Here is a 27,727-nt window from a genome sequence, read left to right as displayed (position 1 = left end):
AACACCATCTCTCCACCCAGCATGTGGTGGGTCTGATGGAAGGGAGCCATGGGAAGCTGTACAGTCTCCTTCCAGCTGGCAGCCATGCAGTGGCAGAGGCTTCGGAATCCCACAAAGCACTGCCTTTCATAGTCTTATGAAAACCTGAGTTTAACATCTCAAAGACAGTGTGTATTGGGGTGTTTGTGAGTTAACTGATTTTCTGACTTAGTGTCATGACAAAGCCTGACAGGAAGAGATTAAGTTGCAGTTTCTAAGAACAAAGCTAAGGTAGTTAACCAAACTTCACTCAAGACAAGTGTCCTGTAGTCTTCCATGGTCCTTGGCAAGGAAGATCCCCTACACTCTACTAGGAAAAATGTTTTATTGATCATAAATCCACTCCTCGCAGAAATATCTGAAAGACCCACAAGTGTTTCTCGTTCCTGCAAGCACTGACCAGTGTACAAAGCAGAGTGAGCAACCAAAGACTTATGTGCTCCTCTCCTTGTGAGCATCTCCAGTGCGAAATAAGACTGCCTTGGTAGAGATTAGCTGTTGTTTATGGGAAGACAGAATTTGTGATATCGCTCACACTTTAGCAGACAAAGAAAAAACTTCCATAACTCTTCCTATTTGCCATGTCCTCTCATTCATACCAGATGAGGATCTGGACATAAAGTTTTTTTAAAAAAATTTTTCTATTCTTTATATATGACACTGACATATCTATGTGAAGCTCTGTCTCTACCCATTTATCATCTCTGCTCTTCTGACCCTAAATTTCAAGCCTAATTAACCTAAAAAATGAAATCCTACCAAGTCATGGTAAAGATTGAAATTTACTCCGTGTTTCAGACTAAAGGGATATCAGTTCTATGTGCAAGAAGGGCTACCAGTTTGTTTCTTTGGAATAAACAAGGTGCACTTCTATCTACAGAGATTGTATTCTATGCATCATTCAGAGTCTAAAGCAAGAAAGTTAATACAGTATAATACCTACCATTAAGATGATAATTTATTTATGTAGTGATGCACATGTGGAATATCTGTCAATTTTCTGATAGGGCTTTATAGTGATGTAACAACCTGGGAATGTGCACGCTTCATTACCCCAGAATTATGTACTGAGGCTGAGATGAAGAGTAATAGAATTAAGGATGAATCAAATTATTATTATTATGGCAAATCATACAATAACAGTGTACTTCATGCAAAAAGTTATGTACTTACATCCTCAGAAATTCTGAGGCAAGTAAAATCATGATCTTGCATTTGCTTCTACTCGGGGTGTGCCAGGTAGCACAAACAAAAAGCCTATGGAATTATTGGGGATTAGTGCAGTTTTCAAGGGCACTGAGCAAAGATTAAGACAGTGAGAATGTGAAAAGACTAGAAACATAGCAGCTCTTAGACTATGGACAAAAAGGAGTAGAAGTGTGTGTGTGTGGGTTGTATAATTCAGAGAAGTTCATGGAAAGAGGGACTGATCAAGGAGCTCTGATTGAGATAGATAGAAAGAATTAACTTGTTATAACAATGGGAAACAAGAAATAAATTCATAGGAGAAATTACATTTTGGAAATAAATTCATAGGAGAAATTACATTTTGAGTAATGTTTTTTTTTTCCTGCCATAAATTCTCAAAAGTTTGTCACTGCAAGCAGCTATACCAGTGATTTTGGACCACATCACTCACACAGAACAAGTTTATAGGAGCCGTGTAACCTCCCATGGATGAATTGGCACATCAGAGCTCTACAATTAAGCAAATCTTAACTAAATCTGAACACAGTTACTAGCATTTATTTAGACACCATTAGGCATAAAAAGACCCAATCTTGATTGCTTAATTTATTTTCTCACCAAATCTGTGTATAACCATTTATTTTAAAAAGTATGATATGTGTCAATGAGCATCAAAAACATTACAAAAATGAGGAAAAGCCTCCTTGCCCATCCCACCATGACTGATGTTCTTGGTATCTTGGTTCTCAGTACATAAACTTCCCTCTCACACCAAAACTTCATCTTTCTTTTCCAGTGTGCTTTAAAAGATATATATATCCAGCTAGTTGCTCCTCAAAGTACTAAAAGCCCTTTACTTTGTGCATGTTTTCTGAGAAATGACTGAATAGTGCTAGGTTTGCTATGCACATTCACTCAAAAAACTATTAAAATTGAAATTAAAACAAACAAACAAAAAAACCCCCACAAAAACCCAGAGCTACTCTCTGACTTCCAGTGGCTAAGGTCTGAGAAAGCTGACCTTTCACAGGCTAAGGTCTGAGAAAGCTGACCTTTCACATTTTCAGTATTTTACTCTAAACCCTGCAAAGGGCACAAATAGATCCAAGTTTGGCAAGGCTTCAGATAACCTAACAAAAAGCAACCAAAAATGCATTAAAAAAATGCATTCATTTCCATGAGATGTTTGTCAATGAGCCAGCACATAACATTGCATCCAGCACTAATTCTGTTTGAAAACATTCCTCAGTGCTTCCTGTGGGGAAAATTTCTCTTCCAGAAACTATTGTGGGTAGAGTCAGAAACTGTTTGCATAAAGAGCAACAACTAAGAAGAACAGAAGAAAAAGCTGAACTTTGCAGAAAATGTCAGAATTTGGATTAGTGCATGGAAACTCAAAGTCCCAATTTGCTCCTATCTAAAAGATATTAATTTTGCTCTGACTATAGATAATAGTGTTTCTCAGTTATTCTACAAAATGTGACTTACAAGGAAATTTTAAGCAACTATAAAGCTAATAATTTACCACTGCAATTTCTGAGTGCCAGAAACCTCCATGAAAGTGCGGAGGTCTCACAGCATAACATTATAAAAAGACTGTATTTGGTCACCAGCACAATGTTGTCTCACAAGCTGAAAAGAAAAAAGAAAAGATATTTTAAGCTTTTTGCCTCACCATATGGCATATTTAGCTTAAAATACATCCTGTTCAAGAAACTTCTAGTCATTCTTATCTCTTATTTGTTTTGTTGTTTCTTTGTTTGTTTGTTTTTTACCTAGAGTGCCAGCTTCTCTTTTTATGCCAATACACTTTTGTTATAGTCAGATATTCAGATTGCTTTAATTACAACTATTGCTCCAACAAAATTGCTTTGGCCAAACTCTGCTCATGTTCCTTGGAAGCCATCTCAACAAAAATTACTCTATCTGGGCCCCCAAACATCAAAGAAACTTAGTTTTGAAGACATACAAGCTTCCTGTAGTATGTCAAAGAGATTACAGAAATTGAGTGTAGCATAACAGAATCACTTGTGATACAGTTTCTCTGTAAAGCTCAGGATGATCCTTGGAGCAGTATTGAGGATTATACACAGCAAGCTTTGAAGAGTGTATGCCACCTGCTGGAATCAAAAAGATGTCTTACAGAGGAAATCCTAAAAGGCAGCAATAATTTTCACCCAGTGTTAAGCATCTTTGTCTCATGTGCCTTTGTAATTAGGGTTTGGAACCTTTAAACCAAATGAAAAACAGTAGTAAACACTCTGTGACCACATCTTGTGAAAGAAGGGAAAAGTTTCCCGCTCACATAGACTAATAATTTATTCTAGTGGCTGTATGAAACGGAATGGACATTCAGATAAACAGGTTGCACAGGTGATCTGCTTATATTTTTCCTTCCTTATCAACATATCAGAGATGCCTGTTAGGAAACTAGACCCGAAAACCAACAGTATTAAGGTGGGAGCTCATAAGTACAAAACAGCTTTCACAAAGAAGGGTATATTTAGGATTATGGACCTGAAGATGGATAACTGGGTTGCTTTCTACCTTTCTACACACGTGATGCCCTCAGGGCATGTACCATGCCCTCAAAGTATCTGCCTATCTCCCCCAGGTCTGCTTACACTCATTTTACAGATGCAAAAGTATCGAAAGAATTTCATGGATAGCAGGAGCAAGACTATTTCTGGCATTTCATAAGTCTCTATCCTAACAAGGCATTTTCTTAAACATTTTATTTTTCTGCTTATTTAGTTTTTTCCACTGGACTGCAGCACCACTTTTGGCAGTCTTGCCTGAACTACCACTGTTCAGCTGGTGATGTCTTCCTAGGGAGGTGCTTCACTTCAACCCAGAGCAGCATGGTTACTATATAACTGTTGAAGACAAATCTTTCTATCCAAAAAGAAATTGATGTGAGCTGCAGCAGTTCATTTTCCACATGATACTACTACTCTCACTGGATAAGAACACAGTAGCTTCTCTGAAAACTAGGATGGATTTTCTAACCTTGGACAAATTCAACCATGGAAACTTAACTTTTTCAAATTTACTGGTAATCGATAAAGGTTAATTTTCCAAATTATTCCATGCTTCTCTCCCTAATGGTGTTTTAATATGAAGATTGAAGCAGGTGAAACTAAAGAGCTCTTTTAACTCAGTATGAAATCTCTGACAGTGACCAGCTCTAGATACTCAGGACAGGACTGTAAGACAAACATGTAGCACTATATTTCCCCAAAGTACTGCCCTGGTATTCATCAGTCTGTGGGTTATAAATTTCAAGTGTTATCCAGACATAAACTGTAAGAAACTTTCAATACAAAGTTAGGAAAAGGAAGTAGAAGGAGCCACCATAAGCAATTTTCCCCATTCTTCCAGATTGCTTAAGGAGAGACGCCTGAGACGGCACTGGGAACCTCTACAGAACGTGCTATACAAGTAGAAAGCTTGCAGAGTTTTAACTTGAATTATACTCGGTTACATAAATTGCAGAACAATCTTAATCCAAACCACATTTACTATGTCTATGTTTTCCATGGTGAATTCCAAAGCATATTATGTAAACATCATGTCCAGCAAAATGGTGATGTATGGCAGGGTGCTTCAGTCCAAGGAATAAAGTCTAAGCCCAATAATGAACTCCCATGAGATAAATTCTAAGGCTTATATTGAGTTTTTACTGACATTTCTACTAAAGTCACTTGAATGTTTACCTAGAGTTGGAGCTATGGAAAATCTCATTCACTTTTGGGGGAAATTATTTCCAAGAAATAAAAAAAGCCCTTACCACTAACCATCTAAGCAATGGATGTTTTCATGTGAGTTTGAAATGGGATAGTAAAACTGTGTGAAGCAGGACGACTCAGTTTTTGACTGGCCTGTCCCTGAGCCAATGTTAGAGGAAAGGCACACAACTGGAAGCTCACTTTACAGCATGTCACACCCAAACACAGTCTTCTGGTCTTTTAATCTAATGAACAGAGATCTCCTGGGACACAGCTGTGTGTTAACTCAGCAGCTCTTACACATGTCCTTAAAGTACATGTTTATCTGGTTGACTGAATTGGTCCCTAACCAATGAACCACAGGAAGACACAGCCCTAGGATTTACCAGGCTACTTCTTGTAAAAAAATAGCTAGTTTGCAATAGAGTTTTAAACTGAAAGCAACCAATGCCTAAAGAATGATTAAATTATGAATAATGGCTGTATGTATTCAAACCAACAGAGTGAGGAAGCAGCCACAATAAACACACTAAAAATAAGATAGACCAGTAATGCTCTGGTTGTGTCCAAGTCCTAGGGCATGATAATGCTCAGGTTAGGCTAAATTTGTAAACAAGCATAAATCAACAGAATCATGTGCTGAAGTTATGATGCAAAGCTTTATAGTACCTTACAGCACATGTATGTGCTTTGGATTAGTGAAAAAATCGATATTAAAAATCCACAGAGTACATGATTTAGCTTTGCATCCCTGCAAACAACATAGTACGTGCTAGTTTAATTGCTTGTCTTCAGCTAAGTATTTAGCATACAGATTTAAGTGGGAAAATTTGAAAGTTTGTTTTGCACAACCAATCTAATTGAAGAAGCATTCTCTTCAAATGCTCTTTAAAACTCTGTTGCCCTTTCCACATACCCTGCAGTAACAAGTCTGTTTAATCTCTGGTACTTTTCTGCCAGATTAATTAACAGGTGACACCAATCAAAGCATACAGTTTGTACCACTGAAATATTTGAAAAGCTCTAGGAATGAAAATCTGTGATTGTGCATTTGTGTGTCTTTCCTCAGGCATCATGGAGTCACTGACTTGAACCTACCTCATATTTATGTTTAGTTCTCTTCTCCTCTCTCTCTCTGCCCAGCTCAAGTCTCATACACTAACCTTGCTACTTTCTAATGACTATAAATTTTCATGGTTGTATTTACTGTAACACAAAAATGGGTCAGTCTTGCAATTCTTGAAATCTTTAACTCAGTTTTTTCTGCTGTTAACGCTTCTTTAAGCTGTTGGGACAGCCCAAATATCACGCCATTGCTGTGTAAGTGGCCAAAGGTCATTACCCCAGCAAATGTCTCCTGTGACCTTTCAGCCACTGCACCCTTCACTGGGCATCGGTCAGAGAATGTTTCAAAATACACAAGTGTCCTTGAGGACATTTACACAAGCACTGAGGCCATCCCCAAAAATGATAAGCAAGCTCCTTCAGCTGATGGAAAGCAGCAGATTCATCAAAACCAAAATATTTTCTCCAGATAAAATACTGAAGTATTAATTGCTTGAAGAGGAGCCCTCAGCATTTTCTCTAACCAACTTCTCTCTCAGTCTTGTGTCCTTCATCTGTCCCCACTCCTCTCCTCCACAGCAGCAGCTGGCCATTCCCCACTCCTTGTTGTTCCCACACCTGCAGAGAAACTCCAGTTGTGCCATGCTGCATGCATGGGCAGGCTTCCCAGAACTCAGGTAACTAATTTTCCAGAAGTGTATGAGTGACATTTGAGAAATTTTAAACCAGAACCAATGCATCACTCCTCTTACCATAATTATTACATTTATTATATTTCTTGACAGGTCCGCTTGAACTTTCAAGGTGCAAAAGTACAGTTTGTTTCAACTGTATGCAGTGAAATCTCCCCAGCAGCTGCAGTAAAGTGCCTTGGAAACAATACCGTCTTCAGCCTTCCTGGCAGGGTATGAAGTCTTATTTCTAGTGGATTTCAGAAGGGTTTTGCCTGGCCATCATGGCACCACTTACAAAGAGAAAGATCTCTTCTCCTTTTTTGCTACACAGTAGAACTCTACTAGAGATGAATGGGCATTCCTTTTGCTGACAAAAAATGAATTTCTTCTAAAACAAGCATCTTATGTATTGATATATATAGCGTCAGAAGGTAAACTGGGCTAAAGCAAAATCCAGTTTCCTAAGAACTTAATGAAGCTCAAATTTTGGCCCAGATTAATACAAATTTGGGGACACACTATTGTTTTCCTGTTCTGGGCTTTAATTGTCAGGTGACAATGAAATAATTTTATAATACAATTCACTTTATTTTAACTTTGTTTTTATTCCTATTCTGCCTCCTTCTTCATTATTCTGGTTTAAAATCTTCAGCAACTAAAGCTTAAAATACTGAATTAAAAAAACATCTTCTACTGATGCAGGAGGCTGTGGTTTTTTCTAGTAACCGGAAACAGCAAAAGGGCTTCATTTCAGAGGAGAGAAGACTGGTCTAAAATGACCCAGGTAATCTGGCATGTCCACTTTTAGAGTGACAGGAGCTAGAAATTATGATTTATGGCAGAGGTACACTCCTACAGCTTTCTTGACACACCACCACCCCTGACTGCCCACAGTGGTTCAAGAGCTGGCACAGACTTGCAGAAGGCAGCAGAGGCTTGGGCAAAGCAGCACTGAATAGCACCTCACACCACCACATTTACTGGTGCCATAAGTCCAAGTTACCTTAGAGGCCTTCCCAGCACAAACCAGGCAGCTACTGAGAACGACAACTAATGTCCTCTGCATTTTTGCCTCTAGCTCTCAGTTTTGGTAGCTTGATCACTTCCATGGCAAAGACTAATGCAAAAAATTTTATAACCTTAACATTTTCCATGCATTTCAATACTTCCTTGCTTGCTAATTTATTAGGAGCACAAATAGTGACTCACAGGTGTTTTGCAAGGGGTTATTTATAACAGGATGCATAGGTGTTAGATGACAAAATACGTTCTTCATCTATACTTAAAAATAAACATGAAACACGAACAGCAAGAGTGAATACACACGGTATAGGCAAAAAAGTGCAAAAGTATACAACAACAGAGCAAAGCTACAAAATCCTAACCCTTAACTTGTTTTATTCATGTATGAAATCCCACCTTTGAACGAAAATACAGGACCTGTGCATTTTGACTGTATAATTTTACCAAATAAAAATCTTCTCAGTTTCTCCTTCTTTTAGCTATTCATCTCTAGAAACATGGAACTTGACTATCCACTACACAGAATGCCAGAACCTGTTATACAGTTTCCTGTATTGTGTGTATGAAGAAGAAAAAAAATTTTGATTGCTCTCCCTTCTCTTACACATCACTCAGGTTAAAAACAACTTGGCTTATTACTGCATTTGCAGGAAGTGTGTTTACAGATTGCCTGGTATGATGAAATGCACACCTGCACTAGCAGCCAACCTACTTTTAAACTCATTAAATGGAAAGTTGGTTTGCTTTGTTAACACAGTATTTTTATAGCATGGACACATTTTTGTCAAACACATTAAATCCAGTATTGTTTTTACATTCAATTAGGGTTTATCTGCATGCAGCATAAAAGAAGGGGAGGGTTGGGAAAATTCAACAGAATGTTACCACAATTTTTAAGGCTAAAATAACACACTTGGTATCCATTACTGTACAAATTAGTCCTCTGCCACTCATTTCAATATCCTTGGAAACATCTACTTGTTTTGTATCTCTTCTTGTTTCCAGTTTTATATGAAAGAAGTGTTATTGTCATTACAACTGTATAAGATGGACACTGTCTAATTAAAAGAAGACGTCCCTTACTTCATTCATGTGTGTGCCAACGATGACATTTCAACTCCCTTTGCTCTAACCTTGGAATATAAAAGGTTGGTCCTCCACAATTCCCAATGAGAAGTTTTTCTGCTTAAAAGAGAGTCCAAGAAAAAAATCATTCACAGGTTTTCTACACAGTCACTAGACTAGAATGTTACAGTCTAGACTCACTTATTTCTAGTAGAAATAATAGCTATTCATACTCTTATTTTGTATAGTAATGCCCAAGATTTTTAATAAGCATCACCTAAAAGAAAGCTAACCTTCATGTTGAATCCTGAACTGTGTTTTTCCTCTTTATTAATTAGCTTTTCCAAGTTAAGCAAGGTCAGTACATCTCTTTTTTTGTCTCTCACTTGCCTGCCCCTTTAATCTCCTTATGTTTAATTTATTTTCTGAGCTGCTACCTCTCACTCACTGACAAATACATATTTATACCATTTTTTAAGGCCTCAGCCCACTAATGAATTATCTTGGGTTTTTTTCTCTCAATTGAGTGCCTATCTACTCCTAATTCAGGGTGTAGTCAAAGTTCAGGGCTTGAGAAAAATTCAGTGAAAGTTTGGAACATATTTCCATTTCAGATATGCTAAGATGAAGGTCTCTGGCTACCTCAGGTCCACATATATTTTCATCTCCATAAGGGACATCTCCATAATGTGATTCATTCTTCCCATCACAAGACATAACATAACCTTCAGCCTAGCTTATTAAGAAGAATGGGAAACCATCTGGGTACCCAAATTACAACTACTACAGCAAGACAACAGCATAACACATTGTGACAGTTTGAAAATTCAGCCAGGGTGGTTCTTATCTGACTTTAGTTTGAAGTGATTGATTAAGCAAGCATGCCCCAAGATCTTTGTTTACAGATTCCTTTCTCACACAGATTCTCCAGGCAGTTTAAATATCTGCTATAAAATCAGATTCCCAAAATTACCATGATTTTATTAGACTCCCTTCATCGCTGGGCCATATCTCTATGACAAATAAATGAAACATCACAGAATACTGGACACCCTATGTTTTAGTTTGTGGCAACGTTATTAATGCCATTTTATGCTTTTCTCTTTGAATAATAACCCCATCAGTTGTTCAACACAAATAAAGCAACATATATGTGCCCTTCAGGTGTTCTTTGAATAAAATATAAGAAAGAAAAATCCCAGGAGGTCTACCAAATGCAAACATGCAAAACCAGAACAAACACATCATCACTGCTTGCCAGGATACATACTCATAACACCATTCCTCAGTGTATACCCTCAGAGAGAAGTTAAACTAGCAGTAATTTACAATTTCTACTCTTCACATCCCTGACTAGGGGTCATATGAATTATTACACAAGTGAAATGTGGATCTTCATACTAAAATAAAAAAAAATTACAGCTGCTGATTTTGCTTATTCTTGCTAAAATATATATATTTAAAATAGATATTTATAATGAACAACCATATATATGATTGCACATAAAATATATGAAATTTTTTTCCCCTCAAAAGCCAAATCTATAAGGAAACAAAAATAACTTAATAGTGGAAAAGTTTTAGCAGCCTTAAGAATTACTGTCACTATTGGTCACTTTAGCAGGCCTAAACACAAAATTTATTACATAAAAAAAGATAATTTTAGAAGTTGTTAAATCAGATTAACTCAGGAAGAGACATAAAAATGAATGTTAATATCTCAAAAGTATACCAATAAGCATGTTGATCATCTGTAACAAACAAATTGAAGAATTCAAATGATAAGTAATACAATAAACAATGTCACAGGTCCACATCTTTGAACATTTTTTCCCCAGCCAAATCTTTCATTGTGGAGAAATATTAAAGCCATACGTGTTAGAAAAGACTCTTTAACGCATCAATGCTTTGGGCCCTGAAGGTTCTCAGAAGAGCTTTTGAAACTCTGCATATGCAGAGTGAAGTGTCTAGGAATTTTTTCACAGAAGCATGAGCTAGAAAGCAGCATGTAATACTATATTTAAGTAGTATTTGACTGTGGACAGGAAAGTTGAAAATTCATTTGCAAGAAAATTAGACAACACAAAATTGCAATCTTATGTTCAAGCTTCCTCATCTATCTTACAATTTGTACTTGACCCTGACTTTTTGCAGGCAGTTCCTTTCACAAATATCTCTTACAGAGAGGTGAAGCAAAAGGATTGTGTTGAATGCAAACAATCAGAGTTTAAAAAAACAGCTTTCAATGTTTCTATTCATTGTGTGTTTTTGTCCACCTCTGTAGGTCCAGCAGCCCAACCTACAGGCTGTGTGTGTTTGGCTCTTTAAACATGAAATGCTTCTCTTACTTCCCTTCAATGTAGCATGGGAAAAAACTTCTAAAGAGGAATCTTGACAATGGAAACATTCACACTTCTCAACACAGTGTGAAGAGTGCCATGAAAATGAACCATAGCATAAAGCTTACACTAGAATTTGGTTAGACTATTGCCTGCCCCAATGTCTTTCATTTGCCAGTTCCCTAGGATTTCAGCATGGTTCCAGCACAGTGGTTTGAAGCAAATGTGCATGTGAAGGAAGGAGAATTAATAACCAGACATTTCTTGTTTGTTGCCATTTTCAACAAGCAATTATGCATCTTCTTCACATCAGCCCATGTGAGGTGCTATTGGGGCAGGAGAGCTTATTCTTAAAATCCATTGCTAGAAGAGAATGTAGGGCATTGCAGTGATGAGAAAAGTCTTACGGAAGCACTGCAACTGTATTGCCTTGGAGTCATACAAAGTCTGTTTTCCTCTGCAGTCAGTTTTCTTCCCTTTTGTCTCCTCTGGCATGGGCTTTGAGACACCCGTTGTGCTACACAAGAAAACAGCAGCAGTAGCAGCAGCAGCAGCCCACCTGTACCTCCTCTTCCCTTTCCATTCACCTAGAAGCAGGCACAAAGGGGCTTTTAAAATTAACCTTTTACTGAGGCATGATCCTGAAACTACACCTAATGACAAATGAGATACGTTCACCCTAGTAGTTTTAGAGTGCGAGGTGGTGTTTCAGACAGGAAAAGTGACATGTCTAGCTAGCAAGGGTTTCAGCATTTGCATAGGTCTGAAGGAAGATGGGAGTCTGGTTTGGTCCTACACTGCCTGGAAGTCTCACAGTGCTCATGTATTTAATTCTTCCTGCTCCTCGCTGGAGTTTTCCATGTTAATGTCTCTACAGTCTGAATTAACATTCTTATTTTAATGGCAACCAGTCATAAAAAGGTGGTGAATTATTTTTTTTGTTTTTAACAGCTGAGTCTGCTGTACCTCTGCCAAGTAACCTGTAACCAAAGTCAAGTATGATGTGTTGAATACAGACTTAAAATAAGGGATTACTAATAAAGAAGTGAAAAACTAAGAAAGCAAACAACACAAACAATTTGAATGAATGCCACCTTTGTTCTTTGTAAACACATGTGAATGTCCTAACTCCAGTTTCATAACTTTGCGTTCAGACATAAAAGGAGTGTACACAAGGAAAAGAGAAAGAGGGAAATTTTAACAGGAACTATTAACTTCTAAAGATAAGGACAGGATCTCATGAAGAAAGACACTTCCTCTTACTTGACTTTAATATACAAGGGAGAAAGCTCCCCAAAAGCAAACTTGCTTTTTTGCGTGAGGGTATACTCAAACCTCAAATCTTTGAGGGGCACAAAGCATGCACTATTGCACAATTAAAAGTGCTGGAGTGAAGAAAATGTTCTTATGATGGGAGTAGCTTTGGTTTAGCTCCCGTTTTAATGTTTCAGGAGGTGTATCTATGACTGGCACTCAGGATAAAGGTTAGTAGACAGCAAACAACATGCACTCAGTATGGTCACTCTCTGTGCTTAGCTGCTATTTTTTGCAGATTCTTCTCTTGATCAGTTACTGATGGAGGTACAACCTTGATTCACACTTCAAAACAACAGAAAAAAACAAACATGAGGAGAAAAACAACTGCTGTTTCACAATAATTTGCTAGAGCCCCTGGAACCTCTGAGTTGATGCAAACTATCTCAAATCTGAGTCTGCCCGGGTCCAGAGCTGGTGAGCTCTAGGACTGTCATACTCTGATCTTACAGACTTCTGTAGGTTCATTCAAAGGATGAAGAAATGACAAAACAGCTGTTTTTTACAAGGATGCTTTTGCTCTGTGATATACTCTGTACGTCTGCTCACGCTCATCTCACAGTTTCACCTCTGATTCCAAAGGAACAGGAACCTTGGAAGATCTTCCTTACACTCAACTATTACAGACTGAACTCAGCAGGTGGAGACTGAAGTGCTTGGGCTGCGCTCTATGTGCAGCTTCCTAGTGCTGGATCCTGTACAAAAGAAATGGTATCATGATCTTCTGGGCTTGCCTGAGATGGTAAGATTTCTGGTTACTTATCCTGACCCAAATTATCTTAAAGCTCATTCAAATATCACTGGATGCATCCCTCTTTAGCAGTTGTCTCATGAGCCCTTTTCCACAGCCAATAAAAGGCTATAGACAAGAAAAGTAACTTAATATCACAATAATCAGAATTGATGATTATCAAGAACATTGTTTGGGATTTGGGGCAGTTGATTTATTTTAAAGTGCTATAGGAGTATCTCAGATTATGCCATCCAGGGCTAGTATTATGGTCCTGCCCTCCAAGGCACATCATGGTGCTGCATGACCCAGACCATGGTTGATTTGCCTTCTGAACCAGCTGCATGACAATGATCATATGAAAAATTTAAAGCTGTAGTTACACAAGGTGTCTTCTTTGCAGAAGAAGCAGTAGCTTCTTCGAAGGAAACAGGAAGGGACTTGAATGAAGGCCTCCCATTATTCTGTGCCACTCAACTGAGATGACCAGGTGCAGAAGGCAGCACACCATGCATCTCCATACAGGTGTGCATACCATACAGGCAGCACACCATACAGGTGTGACCAGAGCATGTTTCCCTCGGATACAGTTCTCCAGAACTGCACAAACACCTAGAGCACCAGGGCTCCAACATGAGGTGCTTGCTAAAGGTTAGACAGGTTGAGATAGAACCCAGATCTCCTCTGTTCGTCTAAGACTCCACGCTTTTGAACCTGAACCAAACCATATTAAAGTTAATGGGGGATAGCCATGTCTCTGTGTGATTTTTAGAGGAACTACGCAAAGCACAGGGTTGCCTGATAGGAGGACGTGGGCTCCTTGCTCTGAAAATGAGCTGCATGCTAGGAAAGAGATTTACCTGAGTAAGAAGAAGGAGCTACCTGCTTTTGTAGATATAAATCTCATTCAGTCACTTCTGGTCTTATGCTCAATCTCTCCTCAGTTGTTCAGCAATGCAGCTGGCCATAGATTGGAGTTTATATCTTGTACAAAAAAAATAACAAAACAAAACAGATGCAAGCACATCTGGAGATCATGCCATTCTCTCTGACAGTAATGGTGAGAAGACTGCGCAGAGCTCTGGGTATGCCTTACATTTTGTCACACTCAGCAATTAGGTTTTTTCTCAGTAAGCTACATAGGATGGCAAATGCAAGATCTGACATTTGTAGTGAAAACCACTGAAAGCTGAAGATACATGGAACAGAGAAGCCTCCACCTCATTTCTTGCTCTCGTCCTAAATACTGTGTTACGATTGCAGTTACTGCGCATCTGTGCCCTAGCACCCTCTTGCACACAACAAAGAATAAGAATGTGTAAAAAAATTCAGTTTCTTCATCCCCTTCCATGTTTTTGGCTTCAGTACATAAAGCTCTGTCCAAAAATTGTTAAGAGCAGCAATTTTGTTTCTGCCTACCATGGAAGTTATTCCCTACAATCTCACAGATACTAATCCATTCTTTCCCTCCCTCTGACACCTTTTCCAAAGACTTAGACTACACTCCTCAGCTCAGTTTTCTCTCAGTTACGAAGTTTTCAAGCAATAAAAAAAAGAATCATTCTGTATTGCTATACTGTACAGGGGCGCTTCAAGCCTTTTTTTTTTTTTCAGCAATCAGGGTCAGCAATGCCATCAAAGAATATTCCCATCTCCAAACTTTTGTTACTCGAGCTTGGAAATAATTTGCTATGCAAATTCCTTTGGGGGATACTGAAAATAGATGTGCAATGTCTTGGGGGGAAAAAGGTCCCATATAATACTGTCAAAAAAATAACTAATTATTTCCTTAAGTAGAATACCCTCTGACGTCTTGCAAATGTATAGCTTAACTCCAAATGAAGGAACAGATTTATTTTTAAAGCATGCAATATTAGGATGAACTGAAATGAACTCAGAAGAATAGTAATCTTGTTTCAGGGAGCACTCTTTTCAACAGAACAAGAGAAGGCCACATACACTGAAAAAATCCTATTTAGTTTTACACATGCAATGTGCAGGTATTCAAAACATTTGCCTTTAGAAGTGTTTTTCATTGTAGCTTTTTGCTGATACGTTCTTTCTTTCTAGACTTCCCAGTCTGGGAAAAACAAACAGGATTTCTGCATTTTTTAATTTATTTTTCATTAAAAAATACAAAGTTCATGAGAACCTGAAAAAAATTATTATTAAAAATATATATAGCCATCAGTTTGAAAGAGACATAAAAACAATCAGTCCAAGAAAAAGCTAAGTTGCATGTTCTAGACAGACATGCTTTAAAGGCACAACTACAATGGCTATAGGAAAAAAGCAGAGGAGTTACATTTTTGTCATATCCTTTTTCCTTTAAGGTAAGTGATAGCTTTGCCCATCAGCCTAACATTTTTAAATCCAGCCAAAAGAAAACCAAACCAAAACAAAACACAAAAGCTCACAACTGATGAACCCTGTGAAAAACTGTCAACCACCCAGGAAGGGACTGTGTGGCAGACTTGACAGAAAGGCTGATCTCGGAGTAGAAACACACATCAGAATTTTATGATACCTGGCAACTCTTTCAAAGGCCTAACTGAAGCCAGTTCATTGTAGGTGTCACCAACTGCTTTACAGGAGGCAAGATAGCTGCTAGTTGATAAAGATACACACTCCAGTTCTTTTATCAGTGTTTTCCTTCTACTATGAACTTAAATCAGGATATAAATGCTATTGGCAACTATTAGGACAATTTGGCACTTCTAAGGGAAAACTTATAGTGGAATAAGCCATCTCAACTTTATTGGCAATAGTGGAGATAAGGTAGTTAATGATGAATTGGTTCACTAGCATTTTTAAGAGTTATAACTCCTTTAGACTTGTCCTTGACTCTGTCTGTCATGGGTTCACTGTTACTTTGGTGATTTGCCAAACTGCTCTGTACCTCTGTTCACCTGGCAGCACAGTAAATGAATGCAATGCTGCCCACAACAGCACTGTTAAGAGGCTGAAATGTGTTTGAAGGCCACTGTAGAAATACAGAGGTTTCACTGGTGTTTCATTTTAGCTTCAATAAGCAAATCTGATTGAAGGGGCACAGGAGAATCAGCTCCCTGGCAGAAAAGGCCAGCAGCACACACACTGGAAAACAATGCCAGAGTCCCCTCAATGCAGTGACTCAAACTGGTCAATGACACACCAAACGCTGCGAGACTCACGGTAGAGCCTCGAGGCTTCTGCCACTTTCTTCCCATAGACAATGGGGAAGAATGCCTGCAAATGACACAAATAACTGCCTCAGAACTGCACAGATATGATCTCTGCAAATTAGGATCCAAACTCTTTTTATGCTATCCACCTTTTGCCTTGAGAGGGAGAACAAATATTAAAGACCTGTATGGAAAATGCTAAGGCATCATTATATGCTGTTGAGAATTTCTGATGTTTTTTAAGAACAACTTCCCCTGTTTTTGACCTCCTTCTATCTCAACCTACTCCCCTGGATTTGACATTCACATCAGTTCTAGGTAACATTCATTTCACAAAGTTAATATTAGGACTCACATTCCTCCTATATCTAGGTGCTCTCTTCCAAAGCAGAGTCCTAGACACAATAGTGAGAACCTAGTGCAAAGCTTTAGGTACTTCTTAGTAACTTTATTTCATAACAACCCATCCAGTGTTTCCTGGTTCAAGCTGCATTATCTCAGCCACTCCAATAAAAATCAAAAATGATTCCCAGGAACTATGTTGCAATGATAACAATACATAGGCATTTTTCATAGAACAGACATCTAAATTTCACTCATGCGATAACATTTAAAAACATTGTCCTTTGAAAAAGTATATGAATTATCTGACCCTCGGGTTTATAACACCAGCCTTAGAGAAGTACATTTTTGCTAAGTCTAATTGTCCTTAGGCTTGCATCAGAGATTCATACTCGAGTCAAATGAGAGCTGCAGTGAGAATACGGACCATCAGCTCATTGAATTCACTCTTGGGATTGCAACAATGCACATTAAATGAAAATGGAAGTACTCTTAGACCAGAGTCACCACTCAGGCTTTATTCCTGCTTTTTAGTTTTTGTTATACCACTCAGCTTAAGAGACTTACAACAGCATAAAACTAAAGTGACCAACAATGTAGAACTTTGCTGTTTGCTCAGTTAGATTACTTAGCTGCCAAGGGATAATCACCTAAACATTTTCCTCTCATGCTATACCACATACTTGACAAATCACTGTCCTTTTATTTTAGGATTCTAGGACAAATTTAATCAAAAAGAAGGGTGGTTTAATCCAGATGTATTAAATTCTTATTTTTTTCTAATTACACTTCCCAAATGGTGTCTTTACAGAGGGACAACAAAGAGGCAACTAAGATAGCCTTGTAAATTAAATCCCATTTGTGGCTAAGCAGAAAACCAAAAATAAAATGTTCTTAGAAAAGCAGAATATGCCACCTAAATTTGCAAAAGCTTATACTGAGTTAGACATTGTCACCTCATTCACAATGAAAATCATCATGTTTCAACTCAAGATTCTTCTCAAAATGCAGCCAGTACTAAAAGGTCTAAAGGCAATTAAAGTAAGACTTTCTAGAAAGAAAACATCACTGTCCCTACCGTGCTAATGACAACACTCCCTCATGTGAGCATGTAGAACACCTCACGATTCATGGAACAGTGTGATTGATTCCATCTTTCAAAGTCCACTTCGCATTTTTCTCTATTCAAAGACCAGTCAGTCATTCTGAAAGACTACACTGAGGTGCAGAGAACTGACTGTCACTTCATTTGGTCCAAGGTGCCAGACACATAAATACCACCACAGAACACAATGAGGCCAGTTGCCAAAGGCATCCTGACATTTTTCAGTAAGAAGCAAAATAATTTCCAATTATGATCTGGGAGTTAGAACAGGCTCTCTGAAGAGATGTAAAAAGATAGTTTTCACAAAACAAATGTTCTATTTGAAGGATTCCACAAGAGAGGCCCCGAATCTTCCATGCTGGTGAAATGGAAATAGGTTATGCTGAATATAGCACACCATCATGAAAATACCACATTATAAACCCAAGTGACTGATAACTTTATTATGATCAGAACAAAACTAGAATTTTATTCTGCTGTTGTACAGTGAGAACTGAGTCCTGAACTGCATCTCTTGTAAGTTTTAATATAACAAACATAACTCTTCCAGTAAAAAATTAGGTATTTAAGTTAAGATATAACACCAAGTGGTGTCAGACAAGCATTCTATTATGAAATAGGCTGCTCTATGAGACAGAAACGAAGGCTAAGGTTAGCTGTTACGAAAACTCTTCTACTCAGCAGAATTAACCTGCAGAGGCTGGGGATGCTCTTCACAGACCCTCCAGTTTAAACAAAACCCAGTGAGAGATGGAGACTGACTTTATACACAGGTAGATAGTGATAGGACATGGGGGAACAGTTTTGAACTAAAAGAGGAGAGATTTAGATTATATATTAGGAAGAAACTCCCTACTGTAAAGGTGATGAGGCTCTGGAACAGGTTGCCCAGTGAAGTTGTGGATGCCCCATCCCTGGAAGTGTTCAAGGCCCGGTTGGATGGGGTCCTGAGCAACCTTATCTATTGAATGGCTTCCCTGCCCATAGCAGAAAGGTTGGAACTAGATGATCTTTAAGGTCCCTTCTGACACAAACCATTCTATGATACTATGATCAAAGGGCCTTGTTTGCTTGATTGCATTTAATCTCTTACTATCAGTCTGCCTCAGACAGTGAATGTGTCCTACCATTCGTGCTGGGAAGTGGAGTCATGGTGCTCTCTGTGCACCAGATTTGATGTGCTAAGTCCCTAATAGTGGTGCCAAGATTGTTTGGGATGTAAAGTAACCTGTCACTATTCAAATAAAAATCCATTTTTAAGCACCAAAAATTTCAGTGATGTTCATTAATGGGAAGATTCCAACTGACAGGTCTATCTGCATGCTTCTTTAATAACAGAATGACATTTAAACATTTAAAATAATGCAGAATTTCTGATTTCTTCAAAAACCCAGGATACCACACCCCACCCAATGCAGGGGTATTAAAATTCATATTTAACACATCTCAAAATAAGACAGGCGTTTCTTCATTCTATGGTTGTGACTCCATATTGTTTTAAGCATTGATGTCTATTTCTAGTCCCTGTACCTAGTAATGGATGAAAGCATGACAGTTTATTTTTAGTGAACTTTTTTTCCAAAGAGTTTTATTTTAAAGCCTGACTAATCTTTGCTGCACCACAGACTAGGCTGATCTCTTAATAAATCTTACCTTACATTGGTGGTGAGCAAGATGACACCAAGTGCTTTTCAAATTAATCCTCTTTCATATCTACCTTTAGAAGAGGGTAAGGAAGACACAGAAAAGAACCACATGATGTGCAACACTTCCCTGGGATCTTAGTGCAGCCTGGAAAATATGCAGGAGCCACACACATTTCGTTGTCTTTTGTTTCTTATAATGATTTTTCAGCAGCTCTACAATGTATGATTTTGTTAGCTCTGTCTGTAATTATTCACTGCATCTCAAAGAGAGAGGAAAACATGCATCAGATTTGCTTGCTCAGATTTTCTTACTTTTATCTTAGCCTCTCTAAACAGGATGTTGTTAAAAAACAGCTGAGGGAGAAGCAAGTTTCAAATTACAGAATGGTGCATTTTTTGAGACATATTACTGTTAAATTTCATTATATAATGAATCAGTGCCAAGGCCATCAAGTCTTTGAAATCTTTCTCCTGTAGTTTATGATTGGCAATTCCACAGCCTGAACCTGTGAAACAGAAAGGGATGGAGAGACACACAGACAGACCTTTTTTGTGCTCACAGCCTTGTAGTTGCTAATTCTGAGTGCATCCTTCCCTTGCACTGGGAAACATCGTGGTATGATTATTGCAGTTGGCATAAAGGTAAGGGTCACTTGGCCATCATGCAGTAAAAATGAGGAAGGATTTTTCCAGTGTGAGAGAGGTCCCAGAGGCCAAAATACACAGTCGTGCACAGAACATGTATGTATGTGTTTATGGGTACAAGAAAAATAATTTCACACACAAAAGAGTTGTGAGGAGGACAAATAGCCAACTCCATCTGTCCTGGAAGTGACAACCTAGACCTTGGACTACTCCCAACTGCGTAGAGGTAGAAAACCAAACATGTTTTCCTCATCTGTGCTGCAGTAATGGCCATGTGGAAAACAGGGGAGCTCTGGCAGGCACCTCCCCATTTCACCATGTCCCAGGGCACAAACCACAGTCTGATTTTTTTTCAGTAAGAAAAAACCCCTGGCTTCAGCTTCCTGATATGCTCTGCAGACAGGAAGAATGCAGCCTTTATTCTTCCAAGTAATCTCACAGGGACTGCTTATAAGAGGAGGCATTGCAAAACCAGGCTTGAACTCTTCTGCCCCATGCTTAAGTAATTTCCTTTCCATTTCACAGTGGGAACTAAGAAGATACAAGTACAAGAAAACAGTGGATAATTCACAATTTTTGGTGAAATGACATCTAGATGTACTATTCAGTGTGAGATATTTATTGGACTCTGAGCAGTGAAACGCCCTGAAAAAGCAAGTAAATGTCTCTGCAAATATTTGACTAAGTCTTCTAAATGAGACTCTAGCTGTAGCATTTTGCCTTTCTTGGGGCATAAATTTTGGCTCTTAAATCCTCTGGCCAGTCCCCCTAACAGTTTTTACAGGGAAGTCAGATGAGTGGGGCAGGGCTTAACATGTGCTACCCTTGAGAGAGCCCAATGGCCATCAGCTGTCTGCAAGGGATGACTAAACTGGCTGCAGGATGGAGGGAAATACACAAGTATTAGCGATTGGTGGAGAAGAGCAAAAAGCAGCGCTGCTCTTGTTACAATCTGAACTTCTGGGGTTTCTGGTATTTCTCTATTTTTAACTTGGTCCTGAAGCAATGATTATGTCCAAACGAGTACGTGTCTATTACAGCCAGTCCCAGTGGGCTGAATGGTAAAAACACAGAGCAGGCAAAAAATACATATTGTCCCCAAGCCTTGTGGATTTTCAGGAAGGTTTACTGATTTTTATTTTTTCTTTTTCTTCTACTTTATCTTTTTCTTCTTTTCTTCGCTTTTTGCAACCTGATTTGTAATGTTTCCTTTTTTAGTCACAAGCAAGAGGGATTTGCCTTGAATATTCCTGAATCATGATTTTATCTGGGCTTACTGAACAGCTAAAGTATCTGTAAAGGACAACTCCACTGCTAATGTTATAGCCCCACACATTCCCCACAGGCCACCTCTTTTCCTCCTTGCTGTCCAGTTTTCAGTGGATTACATTTCAGGCCCACTCCTCGGCCTTAGTAAATAGATCATTCTGTACCACAGACAGTACACTACATGGAGAAGGAATATTTTTTTTTTCTACTAAAAGATGGCTTTTGAACAGTAATGTAGATGGCGGAGATAAGCAAGCACTCTCCTTCCTATTGTGTATGGTGAGTACGTCCAGAAAGAGTGTGGTAGAAGGTCCCAAGACCTCAGGGGACAACAGGATTCCACTGGAGAAAAAACCAGGAGGGCTAGATATTTTTTAATTTCCAATAGGGTATTTTGACCTTTCTTCTCTAAAATAAAGCTCTAAATACGATATCTAGTAGGCCACCTGGGCACTTCCTGGGCAATTCAGGTGGGTGTGCCTTGTGATATGTTAGTCGTTTGTCCGGTCTGCTCATTAAAATTTTAAGGAATTAATCCTTCCCTGCTTACCCTGAGAATCTCCAGAACTGTCTAATGAATCCTGTCATTACTACATAAATACATGTATACATTTGGATTTTTTTCAGTAAATTCAAGCCCATTTTTCCCTTGTTTTTTTCCCCCATCTGAATATTCCTAATGATATCACACGAGGACGAAGCAAATTAATTTCCTTCCTTTCCTGATGGTAAAAATACGTCTCAACCTGCAGCACTACATCTCAGCTCAGAGCCCAGCAGAAGAATGTCCTTAGATAAGCACAGGTAACTTACATAAAACATTAAAATCATTATTTCTCCTTCCAATGGCAATAACAGCAAAGGCTAGCTCTGCTTCTCCCTCTAATTTTGTCAGGCTAGTATAGAAAACTTACTTCTAACAAAAACCTGACAAAGAGCAGGAGTCTGTGCTTTGAACTACAAGTTTTTCCAAGAAGCCTGCTGTGCTGCCACTCATTTGAGGTCAGCTGGTTGGCCTGATCTGCTCCCAGCTTTGCTGAACAGCTGAGGTTTCCCATTCCCTCTGAAATGGGATCACACATTTACCTCTATAAAGTTGCAGTGAAGCATGATCTGGCTTGAACAGTTGGCAAGAAAGCTGCCTACTCTTCAGTTTATTGCTTTTCCTGGAAATGATCAATGCCACCTGCCAGGTGTCTCAGCAAAGCAAGGCATCCTACACTACTGATTTCTTGGTTTTGTCTTTTTTCCAAAGGACTCATTAAGGGCTTGTGATGGACAGCCAAGCAGATACAGCTCTTGTCTCTTTGGCTGATGGGGTTATAGTATCTGTCCTAGACCATCAGCTTTGGATTTCAAATTCTGCATGTAAAACCTGTCTTTGGTCTCATTCCTGCATATCAAAGCCTAGCTGGAGTGTCAAGAGAGGACAAGAAGAGCTGTGGAAAAATCTGCACTAATAAAGATCCCAACAATAATGATCAGCCCACAGTCATGTCTGTGTATACCAGACATCCCAAAGGGAAAAGTTGGGGCCGGAAGGAGAAGACTTTGATTAAGCTGCAGAGCCCTACAGCAAGCTCTGAAATGGACCCAAAGACACAAGTCCCGGCTCACAGGGCATAGGAGGGGAGCTACGCACAGCACCCTACCTGAGCTACCCACCGGGGCAAGAAAGATCTCTCCCCAGGCAGGAGCAGCAGCCTAGAGAAAGACCCATACACAACCCTTTCAGATCTAACGTGAAAATGCACCTATATAGCACAGACCATTTGAGAAGCATATTAGTCTGAGGTGGGAAAAAATGTATTATGTGATTGACAGGTACTCAATTATTTACTTGTTTCAACAAATAAATTTAGGATCACATTCCCAGTATTTTTAAGCACAACTACATCTAGTGAATTTTCTTCTTGGCATACGTGTTAAATATCTGTATTTTCCTAGAGCATATTCACAGACCATGAATAGTAGAGGTTAATACCTACGTATTTCTTAAATCACATTTTAAAGACTTTCTGCCATTTTTGTAACCAATATTCAACACTACCAGAAATTTAATTCTTACCTGCGAGCCACCAATCAAATCCCTTAAAGACTAAGAATAAAGACAAATCTGAATAACCAAAAAAACCTGATGGTACATACATGAGAAAAATCGATAAGCATGATCACATCTGTAGGTAGTCTTAAAGCAGTAAAGTCCTACAACAGAAGTTACTAAGAGCCTTTTGAAAAAGCAAGCATTGTGTCAACAAGTTTTGTAAGCTTTAAAGTAGTTGTCTGAGCCTCTAGAAAACAGCTGCTCTCTCTGCTGATACCAGAAGTATACCTTGATCTTAATATTAAAGATGGAAAATATTCTGCCCTCAAATCATGCCACTGGCATGTTTCATTTCCAAGCGAATTGTCCTCTTATCTTCATGATGATTTTCATACTAAACCCTAAAAAGAATTTCCAGGAAATTTTATAAAAGAAAATGTTTGAAGTATGTTTGGGGGAGGGTGGATCTGAGCAAGTAAAATCCATTATGAAAATTCTCAATAAATAGTACAAAATCAGAATTTCAGAGCTCATCAGCTTAGCTTTTATTTCCTTTGAAAATTAGACCACCACAGTCTTTCCCTGCATATGTATTGGTCAAAAAAACACCTAGATTCTAATTTAAAACAGTAATTTTTTAAATGTCAGAAGGCATCTTCTATACAAAATCTAAAACAAGTGAGTTCTGCATTGGAACTTTGAAGCTCAGCGGAAGAAATTCCCTTTTAAACATAACCCATTCTGTCTGTTAATAGTTAGATAAACTGCTAGAGCTGCTTAAAGCTTCAGAGTAGAAAACAATGCTCCAAGAAAAATACATAAAGAAAAATAGCTTACATACTGTACTGTGAAATCCCAGTGCTACAAAAGTCTTGCACTATTTTCTCATTAAAACACATGACACCACAGTGCACAGCAATCAGGAATAGGATTCTGCATTTTCTGCTGCTGAAAACCATTAATAATTTACTGACAGCATTAGGTTGCCATAGTAATGTCTGGGATCTCTATTCATAAAAACATATTTGGGCTGCTTTGAACATGAACAGTCTATGTCTTGACAAAGGTAGGTAGATGTGCCTACACTACAGATGAGGTTGCCCCATAAAACACACAGCCTGCAACTGCCTGAATGATGGATTTTCTATATAAATTTCAGGCAAGCAGGTCAGATCTCTGTTGACATAAACTGACAGAACTGCACTGAAGTCAGTAGAGCGATGACCAGTGAACACAAGCAGATAATACATCTCACTGTCTGCAAAGTCACCTGGCTAAGAGAAAGCAACAATAAATATTCCTTTTTCTGTCTCACTGCACTTTCTGGAAAAGAGTTGCTGGGTTTCATGTTCACATTATAATAGGATCTATTTCTCCTAATGGAGCACCAGTTGCATATGAGCATACATGCACTCACACAACCACCTCCAGTGTGAAGACAGAACTACTTCAGCCTGTGTCCTTTGTCCAGAAAGGTCTGTGTCACATTTTTGCACAGCTCCTGCAGTTCCCTGGAGCACGAAAGCAAGTCAGGACAAATGGTGACAGATACACAGTTTGCTCTGTGGTGCTGACCATGATTTCAAAAGGGGGGTCTTGTAGGTTAGGCCATTTTTATAAACTTGGAGTAATTATTATTATTAACAATACATAATTCACTACTGCACGAGTTGCGCGCATGTACTCAGCCTTGCTTCTCTAATAGGGCCACTCCTTTATGATGGACAGAGCAACAGCACACTGTAATATCATAAGGGCTTTTATTTTGGGAGAGGCAGAGTTAATTTTACAGAGTGGAGGGTGTTGGTGTTGCAATTGAGTGGAACTGGATGCCTAAGGGAGGGGAGTTGGGATCATCCTTGGACTCAGTCCAGGCTGGCTCAGCTGTGACCAAAATGCCCAACCATTAACAGCAGTTTTGTGATAAATGTAAAAAGACTGATTTCAGTTCCTAGGGAGCAGTCCCACAAACCAGAAAAACATTACTTGTGGTAGACACAGCAGGGAGAATCCAAAGGATCCAGTCTGTTGGGACTGGATTCACTCCCTGCAAGAGGTAGGATGAGATTTTTCAAACTTACACAAATCAGATGTTTGTACATTTGGAGGCCTCTCTGAAAGACTGTACTGAGGCAATATTGAGACCTTCCTACCAATGGACAAATGCTAACTTCAAATTCTTCTCAATTGCTCATTTAGCATCATTCATAAGCACTGAATTCACTCTGACCTAGAGGTGACAGCAAGCATGCTAACACGAAGTGAAGCCATCAGGTAACTACAGTTCGGATTAAAATCTAAGGCTAGGAGAGAAACAAAACTCAGAGAAACTGCATATGACTAAGATCTAAAAGGGAAATGAAGATCAAAGAGAAGCTTGGCATGCACACATTTGGGATGAGTTGTGAATAAGGTAGTAGGAAGAAGTGAGTAACAGGTAAAAGTTAATTCATAATCTCTTATGTTGCACTAGAATATGACTATCCACACTAAAAGTATTGTATTAAATGCCCTAAGAATGGTATCTAATGGTCTAGATAGAATTTTAGTTTGGCAAGTTGGCCTTTGGGTTCAGGTTCTTGTCTGAACACCCGACAGAGAACAGATCTCAGCTCTGCAACAACCATGTCCTTCCTATTCCACCATGCAAGGTGCTCTAGGGTCAGCCTGCAGAAGGGCTGCTGCACCACAACTGACTCTCAGGGCTCAAGCAGCATAAGACAGGCAGAAACAGACTCTCCCTGCTCAGGCTGACCAGAAGGGTTACCATGATATCAGACACAGGCTAATTTGACAGATAAGGCACAGTAGCTCGGCTGCAGCACTGGACTAATGCAGCAGCACAACCCTCCTTGACTGGTGCTGCCCTACATCACTCCAGACCAGAGAACAGGCAGAGAAATCTCAGCACAGCAAGGGTTTGAAAGATCTGCACCTAGAGGCTAACTGTATGAAGAGGCAATAACAAAGTTTCAGCTCTCTAATTCCGTTTCTGACCAAACCTAGCTCTCTCTGTACCTCAAGCACCCACCCCCACATTCCAATCTGTGTTTTACCAGCATGTTACCCTAAATCCAGATACAGCAGCATTAAATAGTGAGGAGCAAAGACTGGTCTTTCTCCACTTAAAAAAATGTGATTAGCTGGGTTTGATGATACGAACCGCCAATCCCTTTCCATTCTGCTTTGGGGAGCAAATGAAAAAAATCACAGATACAAATTTCAAAATATGTCATTTTTGTATTATAAAGAAGATCTGAGTATTATTAATCTATTTGTTTAATACAGTGAATCTTTGCTCTCCATCTGTTGGTAGACTTGAATTCCAGGTTTGTATTTTTCTAAGGCAGGAAAAAATGTCACTTCACAGCTGCAACTTGGAAGGTATATTGTCGGTGTATTCCTAAATGGAGTTTCATTAACCTATTTATGGTATTTCATTAAAAAAAAGTCCACTTACTGAATGCGAGCATTTTCCTCACAGCCTCATTAGGGAAGCGTCTACTTGGCTTGTTTTGGTTTTCTTAAGTCATCTTTTTTTTAGTATTAATTACACCCTCCCATACAGCCTTGTTGTGCCCTCGTGGTTATGTATCATTGTAAGGCAGCATTTACTGTATGGCAGGATTTACTGTTAACAAAATGCCCTGTGAAGGGAGATCTGAGAAAGTTAGCTTTTTAACCCCATTTCTGCATACCATATGTTACAGAGCTCTACCTGTTCTAGTTTTTTTTTCTCCCTAAGAGTCACAAGCAATTGTGCACTATTTGTTCTCATAAGTGTCCTGCTCCTTTCACACCCACAGCACAAGGGAACTGGGCAAAGGCTGCAACATGCAAAGGCCTGTGACTCTGACTTGGTATTTTTAAGACAAGTATGAGTCAAATTCATTTTGTGCATAACATCCAGTGGTTTTATTAGGTGCCAGGCTCAAACTTGCAGAGTATCTCTTGTACTGCTAGCTGGTAGTCAGAAACAAGCAGAGTCAAAATCAATTCTTTAACCCCATCTCCTGGTCTCATCTGGGCAGTCCTGTTTAGAACCCAGCCAAAGAAAACAAAGCTGCTGAAACTCACAGTAAATTGAAAGCTGTGATGGGGGAGGGGGGGGAGGTGCAGAAAGCCTTTACAATTCTAAAGGCTTGCCTGTACTAATAATCCACTGAGGTGCAGGCAAAGGTACCATACTGGGTCTACACTTTCAAGGTATAGTTAGATACTTTCCCTTTCCTTTGAGGTAATCATATCTGTGTGAGGAATTAGTGCAGGGTAGCTAGTAGCTAGTGTACAGCCCATCAGCCAAACAGCGTGCTTCACAGTAGGCAAGCCCATACATTTCCAGACAGA

At 39.0% G+C, this 27,727-nt stretch overlaps 1 protein-coding gene across 4 annotated transcripts in view; it reads right to left on the bottom strand.

Moving 5' to 3' along the window:
• SLC1A2 (solute carrier family 1 member 2) overlaps window positions 1-27,727 on the bottom strand; it is a 90,741-nt gene that overhangs the window by 45,248 nt on the left and 17,766 nt on the right. Inside the window, exon 1 of one of the 4 annotated variants that reach the window (XM_027642483.1) lies at window positions 14,026-14,122. The exons of 2 other annotated variants lie outside the window; for them this stretch is intronic. In XM_027642483.1, the coding sequence (XP_027498284.1) occupies window positions 14,026-14,072 (47 nt within the window). In that variant the 5' untranslated portion in view covers window positions 14,073-14,122. Of the gene's footprint in view, window positions 1-12,635; window positions 12,721-14,025; window positions 14,123-27,727 lie in introns of those variants that run through there. One more of the 4 variants, XM_027642487.1, reaches the window with a different exon arrangement.

Source organism: Corapipo altera, unplaced genomic scaffold (assembly GCF_003945725.1).
Source record: "Corapipo altera isolate COAL_440 unplaced genomic scaffold, ASM394572v1 23b, whole genome shotgun sequence".
NCBI lineage: Eukaryota > Metazoa > Chordata > Aves > Passeriformes > Pipridae > Corapipo > Corapipo altera.
The sequence above is the reverse complement of the archived record's forward strand: the minus strand, read 5'-3'. Positions and strand labels throughout refer to the sequence as shown.